General features: G+C 52.9%; 1 protein-coding gene across 2 annotated transcripts in view; it reads left to right on the forward strand.

The window, feature by feature from the left end:
• The first annotated feature begins 2858 nt into the window (after positions 1-2858).
• AP2A2 (adaptor related protein complex 2 subunit alpha 2) overlaps positions 2859-15937 on the forward strand; it is a 65107-nt gene continuing 52028 nt past the window's right edge. The window contains exon 1 of one of the 2 annotated variants that reach the window (XM_082628546.1): positions 2859-3042. In XM_082628546.1, the coding sequence (XP_082484672.1) occupies positions 2976-3042 (67 nt within the window). In that variant the 5' untranslated portion in view covers positions 2859-2975. The remainder of the gene's footprint in view (positions 3043-15937) is intronic. The other variant, XM_082628547.1, reaches the window with a different exon arrangement.

Here is a 15937-nt window from a genome sequence, read left to right on the forward strand (position 1 = left end):
GCTTCAGTAGTTGTGGCATGTAGGCTCAGTAGTTGTGGCACGTGGGCTCAGTAGTTGTGGCACACGGGCTTAGTTGCTCTGTGGCATGTAGGATCTTCCCAGACCAGGGCTTGAACCCATGTCACCTGCATTGGCAGGCGGATTCTTAACCATGGCGCCACCAGGGAAGTCCCCGTGTCTGACTTTGTGTTGGGAGTTGACTCTCCCAGGTCGTAAGGGATGGAGCCGGGCCAGGGAGCTTTGAGGGGAACTGACTTTTCTCTTACAAAGTAACCCCTTCAAGGGATGTCATGACATGGTCTTCAAGTATGGGGACAACTTTGCCCAGAGAGGGGAAAGGGGCCGTGAAGGGGGCTACTGGAAAGTAGGGGTTGGGGTCCCCTGGTCTGCCATATTCCCCCTACTCCCCTTCTCTGGGCCCCACCAGCATGCCAGCTTTTACTGAGGGCAGCCGGGGAGGCCATAGATTCACCTTCTGTGTCTCTCTCTCTTTTTTTTTTTTTAATTAATTAATTTATTTATTTATTTTTGGCTGTGTTGGGTCTTTGTTCCAGTGTGCGGGCTTCTCATTGCGGTGGCTTCTCTTGTTGTGGAGCACGGGCTCTAGGCGCATGGGCTTCAGTAGTTGCAGCACACAGGCTCAGTAGTTGTGGCTCGTGGGCTTAGTTGCTCCGCACCATGTGGGATCTTCCCAGACCAGGGCTCGAACCCGTGTCCCCTGCATTGGCAGGTGGATTCTTAACCACTGTGCCATCTGTGTCTCTTTTGTAACAATCCGAATCTGCCGTGTGTGGCTCTGGGCTCAGTTTTATGGCTGCGAGAGAGGAGACCCGCTGTCATAGGCAGGTTCCCACATCCCTAAGGTGAGCGGGCAGGGGCTTGAGCCTGTCCCTGTCCGCCAGGTGGTTGGGCTTCCTTCGAAGTCCCCACCCATCACAGAGTCCATATCATTGGCATATCATTCCTGGTCAGCACAGGTAGCTCCTGGGGGCCCAGGACGCCACATCCTGTCCCTGAACACGCATGGCTGCTCAGGGCCTCTAGCCACGCCTGGACCAGGCTGCCAACCCCAATTTTCTGGAAGATTATTATCTGCAACGCACTCCAGAGATTATGGGAAGGAAACTGGGTCACTCATAAAACTGACAGGCCCAGGTACAAGTGGAGACACAGCCAGCTAACGCCACAGGAGCCCCCTGGACACCACGGCCCTGGGCTCTGGGCTCCCTGGCTTTCATTTCTTCTCCTTTACGATACAAGTGTTGGGGCCCTCCCCTCCCACTAGATACGGAAGGAGAACCTGGGAACCAGCAATGGCTACAATGGGACACATGTCCAGTTCACCCAACCCAAGAAACGAAGCACTGCATGCTGCCGAAAGTGACCTGTCCCTCGCTGAGGAGTGACCGTGCTCAGGGAGGGCCACATCGACTCAGGCCCGAAGCCTGACGACTAAGTGATCTGCAGGGCAGTGAAGGCGGGGCAGGAGGCAGGAGGCTGGGGGCTTTCACACAGCCAGCTGTGTCTCATCAGGCCCTGGGACCACCCCACAACATACACACACGCTGGTGGGGAGCAATCCCAGGAGGCTTGGGAAGCTCAGGGTCAGCAGTGAGAGGAGGCGGGATGCCTGCCCATCTCCAAGCCCCTCCTCCCAGAGGCGCCTCCACCCTGGGCTGAGCGTGCCCTCTGTCCATGCCCTGCATGAGCCCCTGCAGCCTCTCTGCATTGCCCCGCCCTGTGAGTGGCTGCCAGGGGTGGGTCACAGTCTCCTCCTCTGAGTCCCCTGGCCTGGCTGTGGTAGGATAATCTCCCGGCCTGGGGATGCAGGCCCTAGGGGTCTCTCCCTCAGGAAGCCCTCTGCTGGCCAGCCCTTTGGAAGGTCTTGGAAGGTGGTGAAATTGCTGCCTTATAAGGATTCGGGTCTCCATGGCTTCTGGCTCCCCCCAGGGGTCCCAAAGGACCAGAGCCTGGGTGCTTCGTCCTCCTGGCCAGGGTCCACCCGGGCCTGTCCTCTCAGCGGGAACTGAGGAAGTGAGCCAGGGTGGGTCTGGGCTGGTTCAAGGTACAGGGCCTGGGTGATCCCAGATGAGAAAGGATCCTCTTCAAAGCCATTCTACTTCATGAAGGAGAGCTCGGCAGGGCCCCTTGCTCTCCAAACTCCCTGGATTCTGTGCCTGCCTAGGGCCCTGCAGTGCGCTGCAGGTGGGCCGCAGTGGCCGTCCTCACCTCCACCTCCCCAGGCTGCAGAGGTTCGTGGTGCCAACAGTGGCAAAGGGTGTGGTTGGTCAGTGAGAAATCGGATTCAAGACTGGGCCCTGGTCACCTGGTGCTGTCAAGGGATGGCTGTGGAGAGTTTTCTCCGCTCGCCCTCTGTAAAGAAAGGGGCTGGCTCTGGACAGCCCAGGTGATGTGCAGCAGGCCCCCAGAGCTCTGATGGAGACTGGTCCCCCAAGGCCGACAGCAAGCTGCCCCAGGACCTCGGCTGGGCAGGGCGATGAGAGGTCTGGGGGGAGGGTCGGGGCGGTGGGGTCAGGGTGGCGGTGCGTCCCGGGCAGGGGTCGGGCGCTGGGGTCTCTGGTGGGAGTCAGGGTACTGGGGATCCGGCTCGGTGGAGCCTGGTGGGCGGGGGCGGGGCGTCGGTGGCCCCGGGCAAGAGAACCCGCAACTCCCAGCTCAGCCCCGCTCGCTGCGTTGGTCTTCCGGGCCGCCCCGCGCCTGCCTTTACGGGCCCTCCACCGACGTGCTCGCCCCCGCGCCCCGGCCGCCGTCTGTGGCCGCGCGAGCGACCGTGCGCGTGCGTGCGGCTGCGAGCGTGCGTGCGTGCGCGCACGCGGCGGCGGCCCCGAAAGCGGCGCTGCAGCCTGGGGCGGCTTGGCTGAGGCGGCTCCTCCCTGCTCTCGCTCCCGCTCCCGCGGCCCGCGGCCCGCTCCTGCTCCGGGCCCGCCAGCCCAGGCCGCTCCCCGGGCCCGAAGATGCCGGCCGTGTCGAAGGGGGACGGGATGCGGGGTCTGGCGGTCTTCATCTCGGACATCCGCAACTGTGAGTGGCCGGGAGCCGGACCCGGCCTGCGTGGGGTTGGGGGCGCAGGCCGGGGTGAAGGGCTGGCCGGCGGGGGCCTTCGGGGGCTGGGGTCCGGGGCGCGGACCTAGCGGGCGGGGCTCCGGGGATTGGGGGCTGGGGTCCGGGGCGCGGACCTGGCGGGCGGGGGCGGGCGGGGAGCGAGGTGAGGACTTGTCGTGGGGGCGGGGTCAGGGGTGCGGGGTCAGGGGTGCGGGGGTGAGGGCGGCGTTCCGCAGCCGCGCCGGGTCTGTGGCACCGCTGAGGGGCTTCTGGCGAAGGCGCCCCTCCCCAGCATGATGTCATCTCGAGCAGTCGGCCCGTCTTTCTAGCAATGGAGCATTTAACCCAGCGTTTTCCAAAACAGCGTGGCTTTTCCCTGGGAGTGGGACTAGCGAAACCCGCGTCTTGCCGGGGAAGCAGCTCCTTGACCTGGGTTCTGGCGGCTTATTAGGCCCTGATTAAAATGACTCGTTCCCGAGGGAATCTGGACACCGGGCGGTGGGGGGTTGGGATGGCTTAGGGGAGCTGCTGCTCTGCCCGCTGTCTTCCATCAGGGACAGGGTTCTTAGCGACATGTGTCCCCTTGGAGTGGAAAAATCCACCCCAAAAAGTGCAACGGCCGGCAGGCCGGTGGGTGCACTGTTGGTCCACTGATACATTTGACTTTGGTGCGCAGAAACTCCTGTTGCTTTTCAGGTAGCTGTCCCCTTTAATTAAAAAAATAGACATAAAGCCAGTTTCCTGTCTGGTTTTATTTCTTGTTTGTTATCCACCAGACGTTTGTGGATTTCAACACCTGAGGTTTCGCTGTATTTTAAAGAATGCTTGTGACTTCATATACTGGTAAATGCTGTTGTCCTGAACCCTCCCTTGGTCCCGTCACCTCCTTAGACGGGGATGGAGGACCCAGACTGTGGAAGGTTAGATTTTCTGTCCCTTCCCTTTCTCTGCAAGAAATCGGTGTGGAAACACACCCTGAGGTCTATGCTTTTACAAGTTGGGCAGTATCCTTTCTCTCTTTCTTTGCTGTGTAACGTGATTTCATAGACAGTAATGTTCGTAATCGTAATGCGTCTTGGACAGCTAAGTGTGGGTGTGCTCCTGCTTCAGGAGACCCCTTGGGCCAAAGCTTAGCCACCTTAAATTAGCCATCACATCTGTCCTTCCATTTTGGAAGAAAATTGCATTGGGCAGGTCATTGAGATTGAAACCCATTTTCTTGGACAAGTGATCATCTACGAACTAGATGTGTTCTGTGCTGGGTCTGCCACGTAGCGGAGACTTGGCTGTTGACTGAGTGTAGACAGACTTTCTCCACCCCGCACGGTGGCATTTGGGGCTGATCACTTGTTGTGCGGTGCTGTCCTGTGCTCTGCAGCATCCCTGGTCTCTACCGCCTAAATGCTTCAGTTGTGACAACCAAAAATGTTTCCAGCTGTTACCCTGCAGGGCACAACCCCTGCCCCCCCATGCCCAGCCTGAGCCCCTGGTGTAGACCTGTGAATAAGACAGTGTCTTCCTTGACGGAGCTTCTGCAAGAAGATGCGCCTAATCCTTCGGAGGGTGTGTGTGGGGGGCAGTGTGTAATACGGCCCCTCCTCAGAGCCAGCTTTCCTCGCCGTCCTGTTACCCCCTTATCGGCCGCGGCGCTGTCCTCTCCCCTCAGAGCAGCGTCAGCAGCTCATGGCCCCGTGGCCCGTTCCCCCCCTCCCCGCAGTGGAAGCCCCACGGGGTGGGGGCCGCGTCTGTCTGGCCCACCACATCATTCCCCCCGGCTGGCAGTGTGGTGTGAGACGACACCCAGTGGATGAGGAGACAGCGCCCAGCTGGGGCCTGCTCTGGCTGAAGGGCATCGCGGGCCGAGGCCGGCGGGCGTGCCCACGGCGGGGAGGAGGAGCAGGTCTGGCTGGAGGTGGGGTCGGACAGCGAGCCCTGGTGGGAGCTGCTGCGAGCCGAGCCCTTAGTAGCGGGGAGAGGGGTCCCTGCTGCCCCTGCCCGGCCGGCTCTGCTTCCCTGTTGTGAGGGTGAGCCAGGTGGCCGGGCTCTGTGGGGAGAGGGCAGCCGGGGCCACGGCCATGGAGCTTGGTCTCCTCCACTGACACGGACGGGTGGGTTTGGAGCTGAAGTATCACTGAAGCGTTGCCGCTCTACAACCGCAGCTCCCTTTTCCCTTTCTGCACAACGCAGGCTCTTAAACGGCCCCCTTAGGAGCGAGCTCTGCCTCGGGCTGTGCCTCGCTTTGGGATCCGCTGCCATGGACGGGCTTAGAGTGCTGCGCCTCTTTGCGCTGGTGGCAGTGATTGTGCTCCAGGATTTGAGAGGTGCCCATGTCCTCGTGTTCCGTGGAGCTTTGTGACTCAGGTAGAGAACCAATTCAGTGCCCACAAAATTAACTTGGGGACTTCCCTGGTGGCACAGTGGTTAAGAATCCGCCTGCCAATGCAGGGGACACGGGTTTGAGCCCTGGTCCGGGAAGATCCCACATGCCGCAGAGCAACTAAGCCCGTGAGCCACAACTACTGAGCCCGTGTGCTGCAACTACTGAAGCCCACGCGCCTAGAGCCCGTGCTCCACAACAAGAGCAGCCACCACAGTGAGAAGCCCGCGCATCGCAACAAAGAGTAGCCTCCGCTCACCGCAACTAGAGAAAGCCCACGCACAGCAACGAAGACCCAATGCAGCCAAAAAAAAAAAAAAAAAAAAAAATTAAGGTTCATTTTACTCTTGCCTGTACATTTAAAAAATGCTGACTTTTTGAAAAAAATTGCTGTTCTTGCATATTTTCTTTTGCACTCTTCTGCATAATTTACATTCCTTAGAAACCGATTTAGGAAGTTTGTGACGAGGCCCCTGGGAGGGACGGACCACCAGGCTGGAGGAGGAAGGAAGGCTTTGGTCTGGTTGAATGTTTCTGCTAAGGCTGGTGGTTGCTGCTTCTAGGAAATACCTGTGTATTCTTTCCTGTGTTTCCCTTCTGGCTCTTCTGAAGGGGTGGGGGGGGTCACTCTGCTTCTCTTACGAGACATTGAAATGTCCTGGTGATAAGTGTTCTCATGCTACATACTCAGCATTACTTTTCTTTCCTCTTAAAATGATTTTTGCTCTGTTTTTTTTTTGGCACCGACACGTGTCAGGATTTTGTAGTGGCGGAATTATTGGAAAGGCTGTCTTTGTGGGATTAAAAGACATTTCTGGGCTTTAAAAAAATCTAATAGACCTGAGGGTAAGATTCAGGAGTGCCGTGGGAAAAGGCGTCTTGCGTTACTGTGACCAGAGAGCAGGGCTCTGGCGGGAGCTCTGAGCAGGAGGGGCTCTGTGTTCCTTGAATGTCACTTGCAGGTTCTTGGGCACAAGGCCGGCCTCCCAGAGCTCAGATTTCAAAACTTCTAAGCCGCCAAGGATGGAAAGTCTTTTTGTGAGTCTGTGGCAGACTTGTCTGGCGCTGTGCTGCCACGAAGCTGTGTGGTCCTTTCCCTGTGAGCTGGCCTCCGGGACGCCCTGGGGGCCCACGGTCACATGCTGTGCTTCCTCCGAAAGGCTGAGCGGTTCTGAGTTCTGGGACAAGGTGGGCCTCAGGATTTGGATAATGGGTGGCATCTGGGCTTGTTGTGGAAATGCTGCTGCGGTTCTGAGAAATGGAGCACGCAGCCCTGGTCTCCTGAGGTGCTTGCAGACAGAGAGACAGACAGGGTGGGAGGTGAGTTCCCACCAGCATGTCCGTGTGTATCGAGCACCTCCTGTGCTCAGGACTCCTGTGACAGGCGTGCACCCCTCCCGTCCTGCCCCTCCCTCTGGTCAGCACTGGCGTTGGACACGGACGCTGCATTGGGAGCTAGAATGTCAATGGCTTCTGTCAGCCTCTGGCGGCTGCAGCGCGGAGTAAGTTCAATGACTTCACTGCCAGCCCCGCGCGGTAAACGGGATGGTACTCACTGGAAAACAGAAACGAGCAGTTTCCGCTAGGCCACGGGACGCCTAAGATGTTGGATTACAAAACTGTATTTACTGATTTTGGCGTTTTTCCCTCTTCAGAATCTTCCTGACTTTGGTATGAAGGTTGACACAGTTGAAACGTGTCATTTTATTAGGAGGAGAATTGCAGGATAGGTTCCAGTGGGCATTCCCTCGTGGAGGTGGGAGCTGAGGCTGTGGGAAGAGATCAGCTCTTGCCCTCTGTGCTGGAAAGAGGGCTGTAAGGGTTCGGCCAAGGTGCGTCGAATAAAGACCACATAAGGAGGAAGTGGCCCTGTTTTAAAACGGTGCCTTGGAGACCGACTTGGGAAGAGGACCTAGAAGGGTATGGGGATGGCGCTGTGGGGTGCCAGCAGGGGAGAGGCGAGGCCCAGCCTAGCCACAGGCGCTGTCACTGCCCACCGGGCACAGCCTCTGCGCAGCACTGTCGGCAGCGGAGGAGGGCCAGGGCTTGCAACCACCTAGATGAGAGCGAGGGAGGCGGGGCCCCTGAGGCTTCTGTGGGAGCCGCCAGCGGGGAGGCGGGAGACACCCAGCTGTGGGGTGGGCCCATGGTCTGGCCCTTGCAGTTTGTGTGAGTCGGGGTGCTACGGATTTAAGGAGGGCAGTGATGTGCCTGCAGCTGCCCTGTGCCCAAGAAAGAGAGGAACCCCTTTGCAGGGAGGCTGACACCCTCTTCCCTGGCGCGGTTTTGGCCCCGTGCAGCTCCCTTAGCCTCCTGGTACCTCAGGAAACAGGGAGTGGCTGGCTGACTGCTGCATGTGTTCATTAAGGCAGAAACTTCTGGCCAGTGGTTTCGGTCAGATCCTGATTCTGTCCCTTTTTCTTTCTCACCTTTGCAAATTGTGGCCCTAGACAGCCTGGAGTCTTCATTTTGCCTGACATTTAAACCCAGTGAGGGAATTCCCTGGCGGTCCAGTGCTGTCACTGCCGAGGGCCCAGGTTTGATCCCTGGTCGGGGAACTAAGATCCTGCAAGCCACGCAGCGTGGCCAAAACAAACAAACAGACAAACAAAAAAACCCCAGTGAGACTTGCAGTGGTTTTGCGTTCAGCCCTCTTTGTATTCGGGATGTTTCCCATGTGCGGTTCTCTCCACCTACCCCCATCTACAGGATTGCTTAAAAGTGTGGAGACCAGGATCCAAATTGGGTTGCTTGGCTTGTATTTTGCATTGCAAGGTCTGTTTTTTTTTTTTTTTTTTTTCTTTTAAAATCCTTTCTGATGGCAACAGAAGGGTGTCGTGAAGATTAGTTATTTAGTGTACTTAGAGCACCTTGAGCTCCTTAGGGCGGGCAGTGCTGTGGGGATTTGTGTTTTGCTTTTCCTGTGGCCGGCCTTCCTTTGTGTGATGGGGTTGAGAGGGCAGTTATGTGTTTCTATTGCACTTTGAACAGCGTTGAAAAAGGGCACTATGTTGATGCTGAATAGTTTTTTAAAGCACAGTAGGAAAAATAGAACAAAAAAATGAGTATTTTGGAATACTTTTGGACTGCATTTATTGCTATTGAAAAATACAGTTCAGTAGCTTTCTTTTGCGGGGGGAGGGAGTCTTGTACGGTACAACCAGACCAGAACCTTCTTTTGAACCTCACGGTGCCTGTGAGAGCGAGAGTCTCCTGGGATGGAGCGCGTGCTGACTTGGGCCAAGTAGTCTGCTTCCCAGGAGCACATTTCTCACAGTCTCAGGGACTTCTGTCAGTTAGCTTGCAGCTTCTGTTCAGTTCATTCCTGGGGTTCAAACTTCCGTCGCCTCATTACTTTACTACAGTTCGAGTCGTCCTTGCCTGGAGTAGCGCAGCCAGCTTTCCCAGCACTGAGAACGTGGAGGAAGAGGGAGGTGGGAGGGTGATTGTCTGCGGGTCCGTTGGTGCTGAGTCGTTCAGTTCCCAAGGCTTGACTTTTCTGAGGCTGTCGTCCATGGGGTGGGGCCGTAGGTCCCTTGCGTCTATGGCTTCCTGAACTGTCTTGCGGGAAAGCTGGTCACAGAGGGAGGAGATGCGCTTTTGTTGGAGCTGATGTCTGTCTGATGTGCATTCTCTGATGTAGCATTTGCTGTAGATCTAATATGAATCTCCTTTATAAGTAGCCAAGGAAACATTGTTTTTCACATTATGTTCTTGTTGTTTTGCTATAATTTTGATACAACCCCAAGAGTGAAGGGTGTTTTGAAGGTGTGTATTTCAAAATTTATTCCTTTATTTTTCTGGATTCTATTTTTTGACATAATTATTTAATTCATTCATTCATTTGAGAAATCTTTTGGGTGCCCATTGTGTGTGGGCATTATTCTAGGCACCGGGGATTCAGTGCTTAACCAAACGGACAAAATCCCTGTACTTTCAGAAACTTAAATTCTTGTGAGAGTAGACAGACAGAATAAACGACAAGATGGGTTTTTCTCGTTTATTTTGTCTGTCCGCTCTCACAAGATTGTGCATTCTAGCCTCCTGTGCCCGTCTCCTCACTTCACTGACACCTCTGGGCTCCATTTGGGTCCCCTGTCCCGAGGCAGTGAGCCGGGCAGTCGTAAGGCCCCTCTTGTTTGTTTCCTGACTCTCAGTGACCACTGTTTTCCATAGTCTGTTGTCCAGTGTCTGAAAACTATTGTTTCATCTAATTTTGTTCAGGTTTTTAGTTGCCTACGGTGGGAGGGTAAATCCTATCCCTGTTGCTGGCCGGTAGGTTTTGGGGAGTTAGACAGCCAAGACTGGAGTTCAGAGGCAAGGTCTGGGCTAGAGGTAAGACTAGCCCAGACCTTGGCTGCATTGTTTATAGGTGGCTTTTGATACCAGGAGACTGGGAAGCTGACGGAGGGGGTGGAAATCATCACAAGCACTTTATCTTTGTTTACACATCTGATCTTCATGGTGATATTGTATAGCAGGCACTAAGGTCCTTCCTGTTTAATGGAGAAGGAGCCGAGGCCCAGGAGCCCAAGGCCCTGTCTCTGGAGTGGTTGAGCGAGGACCCAGACCCAAGCTGCTGGGCTCCAGGTCTTTCCTCTGAACCACAGTGCTGGGCCAGCTCTCCAGGCGGACGGCCAGAGCTCCTGACGTGCCAGCCCGAAGCAGCTGGGCAGCCTGGGCCAGTGAGGAGGGCTGGTCAGGTGGGTCACAGGAGAGGACTGAGCAGGGCTGAGCCCGACGGGGTGGTTTACAAGAGAAGAATTGGGAAACGAGAGTCTCATCTCTCTCGGAGCTTTGCTGTAAAGAGGTGGTGACGCAGAGGGTAGAGGGCAGGTTGGCCCCTGTTGCTGCCCTGACACAGGAGCACGCTTTTAGCAGCGTTGAACAGCACTCCTGTAACGCCTCGTGTTCTGCGGATCACAAGTGGGCATGGCCTGGCAGCAGGGTGCTCTGCCTGTCTCCCAGGCAGAAGCCAGGGCCCCTTCTGGAGACTCTGTGGGTGACGCTGCTTCCACTCAGTCCCCACGTTCCTTCTCTCGCGGTCCTTCCCCAGACCCCTCGGGGGAGTCCCTGTCCGGATTTGGATCTCCCTGACCTCTCTCTCCAGGCAGGGAGAGCCTCCGCTCGGAGGTCGGAGGGCTCTTGCGATTAGACTGGTCTGCTTGTGTGACCTGGGTCATTCCCCAGTCTTGGTGACATCTGCAGAGTTCCTTTTGCCCTGGAAGGTAACTCACGGGATCCTAGTATTGGCGTGTGGGTGTCTTTGGGGGGGCATTCTTCCTATCACAGTGGGGTCAGGAACGCTTTTTTAAGATTAATTCATTTGCTCAGCAAATTACTGGGTTCCTATTTTACACAGTGAGCAAAAAAACAGATAAGAGTGCTCCCATGTGGCGTACGTTCTAGTGAGGTAGACATAAAATAAATAAGTATAATGTACAGTGCATCACGTACTGTATTAAGGGGGAAATAAAGGGAAAAATAAAAGGGGGTTGCAATTCAGATAGGGAAGCTGGGGGTCAGGTGTCCCTGGAGTGCTGGTAGGCAGGTGGGGAGGCCACAGGGGCTGGACTTCGGAGCCAGGGGACGGGGAGAGGTGCATGGTGGGGATCTCGGAGCCGGTTAGGAGAACTCTGGCTTTCACCCTGTGTGACAGGCCGAACCAATGCAGGGTGAGCAGAGGCTGGACTTACCTCTGGGGAGAACTCCTGACTGTTGGGTTGAGAAGAGCAGGGGAGACCGGTTAGGAGGCTCTGAACCAGGTGAGAAAGATGAGGACCTGCTAGGAGGTGGGAGGTAGACCGTGTTTGTTGGCTGATGGGAATGACAAGGGCCAGGGGGAAAGTGGAGGGGCAGAGGTGCGGGGGGAGGTGGTGCTGGTGAGGGAACAGGCGCCCCAGCCACCAGTGATGGGGGAGGGAGGAGGTGTTGGAGGAGAAGCTGTGAGGGGGCCCCTGGGAAGAGCTGGCAGGGCCTCCCTGGGCTTCACATGTGAGGCCAGCCCAGCAGAGCTGGGGGTGTGTCACCAGGCACGCTCAGATCTCCAGGCTCACCTGCCAGTTGACCATGAATTGGATTCAGCAGGGAAGGGTTTGGCCAGCAAGTGCTTAGATGGAGAAGAAGGGTCGGGGCTTGGTTTATGTGATGGGATTGAGGCTGGTAAGGGGGTGAGGACGGGGAGAGGGACAGAGAGAGAGTGGGTCGTAAGTCCTGGGGGCAGGGCAGTGGGGTTCAGAGTTTGCTTATCTGATGTAGTGAGCTGAAAGGACGGGCCCGTGGAGTCCCTGCAGTGGAGCGTGGGGAGGGTGACGGTTGGAGCGGTGGCCCTGGTGGGGCCAGATCTTCTGAGGAGCCAAGATCAGGGCTAGCGGGTTTGGGGGTCGTTCATCTTGGAATGGCAGGGAGAGGGCTAGGGTTATAGTAAGTGCTTAGATAGGTCTTCCAAATTATATTCATTTTTACTATTTTCTTGTCTTCAATTAAATGTTTAAAAAAATGAAAAAATGAAAATCAAGAATGTAGTTTAAGAAGTTAATTATAAAACACTTGACCCTCACCTCATTCCCCCATTCCTAACCTCGGAGTCAGTTATTTTCATTTTTATCCATCTCTTCTAATATTTACTTTAAAAAATGTGATTATTCTAAATTACATACCATTCATGGGTGTTTTTCCCCATTTAGTCATTATTTATTAACTTCTTACTGTGGAAGATGAGGATTTAACTTACCTAAGCTTTCCTTTTCCCATTCTCTAGTAGGTCACAATATTTTATCTAACTAATCTGTAACATTTAATTAATGTCTGAAAATATTCTTTTTAGCTGAGAATAATGGTTTGACTCTTTCTTTAATTGAACTATATTTGATTTACAATGTTGTGTTAATTTCTGCTGTACAGCAAAGTGATTCTGTTATACATATATATTCTTTTTCATATTCTTTTCCATTATGGTTTATTACAGGATATTGAATATAGTTCCCTGGGCTCTACAGTAGGCCCTTGGTGTTTATTCATTCTACATATAATAGTTTGTATCTGCTAATCCCAAACTCCCAATCCATCCCTCCCCAACCCCCTGCCCCTTGGCAACCACAAGTCTGTTCTTTTTGTGACTCTGTTTCGTAAATAAATTCATTTGTGTCGTATTTTAGGTTCCAAATATAAGTGATATCATTCAGTATTTGTCTTTCTCTTTTTTTTTTTTTTTTTTGTGGTACGCAGGCCTCTCACTGTTGTGGCCTCTCCTGTTGCAGAGCACAGGCTCCAGACGCGCAGGCTCGGCGGCCATGGCTCAAAGGCCCAGCCGTTCCGCGGCATGTGGGATCTTCCCGGACCGGGGCACGAACCCGCGTCCCCTGCATCGGCAGGCGGACTCTCAACCACTGCGCTACCAGGGAAGCCCCTGTCTTTCTTTTTATTTCACTTAGTATGATAATCTCTAGTTGCATTCATGTTGCTGCAAATGACATTATTTCATTCTTTTTTATAGCTGAGTAGTATTCCATTGTGTGTATGTATACACACCATCTTCTTTATCTAATGGGTCAACTCTTAATTTGGCGTTAGCTCTTGCCCTTTTTTTCTTTTTTGGCTGGGCCACACGGCTTATGGGATCTTAGTTCCCCAACCAGGGATTGAACCCAGGCCCTCTGCAGTGAGAACACAGAGTCCTAACCACTGGACCACCAGGGAAGTCCCTGACTTTGCTTACCTTTTAACGCACCCATTGCTCTTCAGCCCCAAGCTTTCGGACACGACTGTAAGATCCTCCTTAATGTGACTGGACACAGCAGGTGGCCTCTCAGCACCTCCTTCCCCTGGCGGGAACGCCCTTCCTGAGTGGTCAGTTCTGTTGTCTTCTGGACAGGTCGTTGTTGCGCACACTGTCCTCCAGGGACTTCCCTTCACATAGTCCTGAGGGTTTTGTCTCTGGCTGAACTCCTGTTTTTTGAAGTCTGCCTGTCTGTCCTCTGGGCTTGTGCTGGTTTGCACTCGATTTGGTGGTGCACATCTTTTGTGCACGTGACACAGTGCATAGGAGGTAAAATGGTTTTGAGGTTTTGCATTTTTGAAAAAAACAAAAGCATTTTTTACCTTCATACTTAATTAAGAATTTGGCTTGGGTAGAATTCTAGACTGGAAATAACTTTTCCTCAGTTTTTTTTTTTTTTTTTTTTGCGGTACGCGGCCTCTTACTGTACGGAGCACAGGCTCCGGACGCACAGGCTCAGTGGCCATGGCTCACGGGCCCAGCCACTCCGCGGCATGTGGGATCTTCCTGGACCGGGGCACGAACCCGCGTCCCCTGCATCGGCAGGTGGACTCTCAACCACTGCGCCACCAGGGAAGCCCTTTTCCTCAGTTTTGAAAGCATGGCTCTACTCTTAGTTCCTAGTGGTTTGAAATGTTCACATGCTGTGTCCAGGTGTGGCATTCAGTGGATTTACTCATTCTGGAAATTCATGTCCTTCGGGTTTGGGGAAATGTTTTTGTTTTATTTCTTTGATAATTTCTTTTCACTTTCTCCTTTTTCAATAATCCTCTAATAATAGTTGAAATGTGGACCTCTTGGCTTACATTTTCTTACTCTTTTATCTCTCATCTTTCATTTCTTTGTGGTATTCTGTTTTCTGTGACTCTAGCCCTTTTGAATTTTTCTTTCTCCTATCACTTTTACAATTTGAGGGCTTTCTTTTTTTTATTGAACTATAGTTGATTTACAATGTTGTACTAGTTTCTGGTGTACAGCAAAGTGATTCAGTTATACATATATATTCTTTTTCATATTTTTCTCTATCATGGGTTATTACAAGATATTGAATATAGTTCCCTGTGCTATACAGTAGGACCTTGTTGCTTATCTATTTTGTATACAGTAGTTTGTATCTGCTAATCCCAAACTCCTAATTTATCCCCCCCCCCTTCCTGCCCTTCCCCTTTGGTAATTGTAAGTCTGTTCTCTATGTCTGTGAGTCTGTTTTTTTTTTTTTTTGTAAATAAGTTCATTTGTATCATATTTTAGATTCCACATATAAGCGATACCATGTGATATTTGTCTTTCTCTGTCTGACTTACTTCACTTAGTATGATCATCTCTAAGTCTGTCCATGTTGTTGCAAATGGCATTATTTCACTCTTTTTCATGGCTGAGTAGTATTCCATTGTATATATGTACCACATGTATACCCATACCTCTGTCGATGGACACTTAGGTTATTTCCATGTCTTGGCTATTGTAAACAGAGCTGCTGTGAACATTGGGGTGCATGTGTCTTTTTTTTTTTTTTTTTTTGTGGTACGCAGGCCTCTCACTGTTGTGGCCTCTCCCGTTGCGGAGCACAGGCTCCGGACGCGCAGGCTCAGCGGCCATGGCTCACGGGCCCAACCGCTCCGCAGCATGGGGGATCTTCCCGGACCGGGGCACAAACCCGTGTCCCCTGCATCGGCAGGTGGACTCTCAACCACTGCGCCACCAGGGAAGCCCCACATGTGTCTTTTTGAATTAGAGTTTTCTCTGGGTATATGCCCAGGAGTACGATTGCTGGGTCATGTGATAGCTGTTCTCTATAGTGGCTGCACCCATTTACATTCCCATCAGCAATGGAAGAGGGTTCCCTTTGCTCCATATTTTTTTTTTTTTTGGCCCCACGTGTGGCATGTGGGATCTTAATTCCTCGACCCGGGGACCAGGTATTGAACCTGTGCTCCCTGCATTGGAAGTGTGGAGTTTTAACCACCGGACCGCCAGGGAAGTCCCCCTTTTCTCCACATTTTGAGGGCTTTCTCTCTCTTTTTTTTTCAATTGAAGTGTAGTTGATTTACAATGTTGTGTTAGTTTCAGGTGTACAGCAAAGTGATTTAATTATACATACATATATATCTATTTTTTTAAAGATTCTTTTTCTTATGGGTTATTGCAAAATATTGAGTAAAGTTCCCTGTGCTATGCAGTAGGTCCTTGTTGGTTATCTATTTTGTATATAGTAGTGTGTATATGTTAATCCCAAACTCCTAATTTATCCCTCCCTGCCCCCCTGAGGGCTTTATTATTGTCTGGGTGCTCCTTTTTTGGTGGCATCTGGTTCTTAAAGCTGTATTTTCTTTTATTTATGTAAGAATATTGATTGTTTTGGAGTTTCCTTCTCTACATAGCCTCTTTACTCTGAATTCTTTTTCTGTAGGTTTGTTTTGGTCTCTGGCTCATGCTGTGAGACCATCCTGGATGCCTGGTGGTCAGTGTCTGTCCACTCACGTGGACCAGTGTCAGCCAGCATGGGTAGGGCTTTGGTGGAGGCCTCACTGTGTGGTGATGGGTGAGGGGTCTCTGTTTCACGGAGGGAAGCTGTGTGTCAGACGTGTTCTTCAGAAGAAGTTCCAGGCTCCTCTCCTGCTCGGTGGGGTAAGTGAGTGTGGGGAGTCTGGCTGCCGTTGTCTGGGTGTGGGTGTCTCACCATTCAGGGAGTCTGTCGCTCACTTGTGTTTTTCTGAGTG

Source organism: Mesoplodon mirus, assembly GCF_964341445.2.
Source record: "Mesoplodon mirus genome assembly, chromosome: 7".
NCBI classification, from domain to species: Eukaryota; Metazoa; Chordata; class Mammalia; order Artiodactyla; family Ziphiidae; genus Mesoplodon; species Mesoplodon mirus.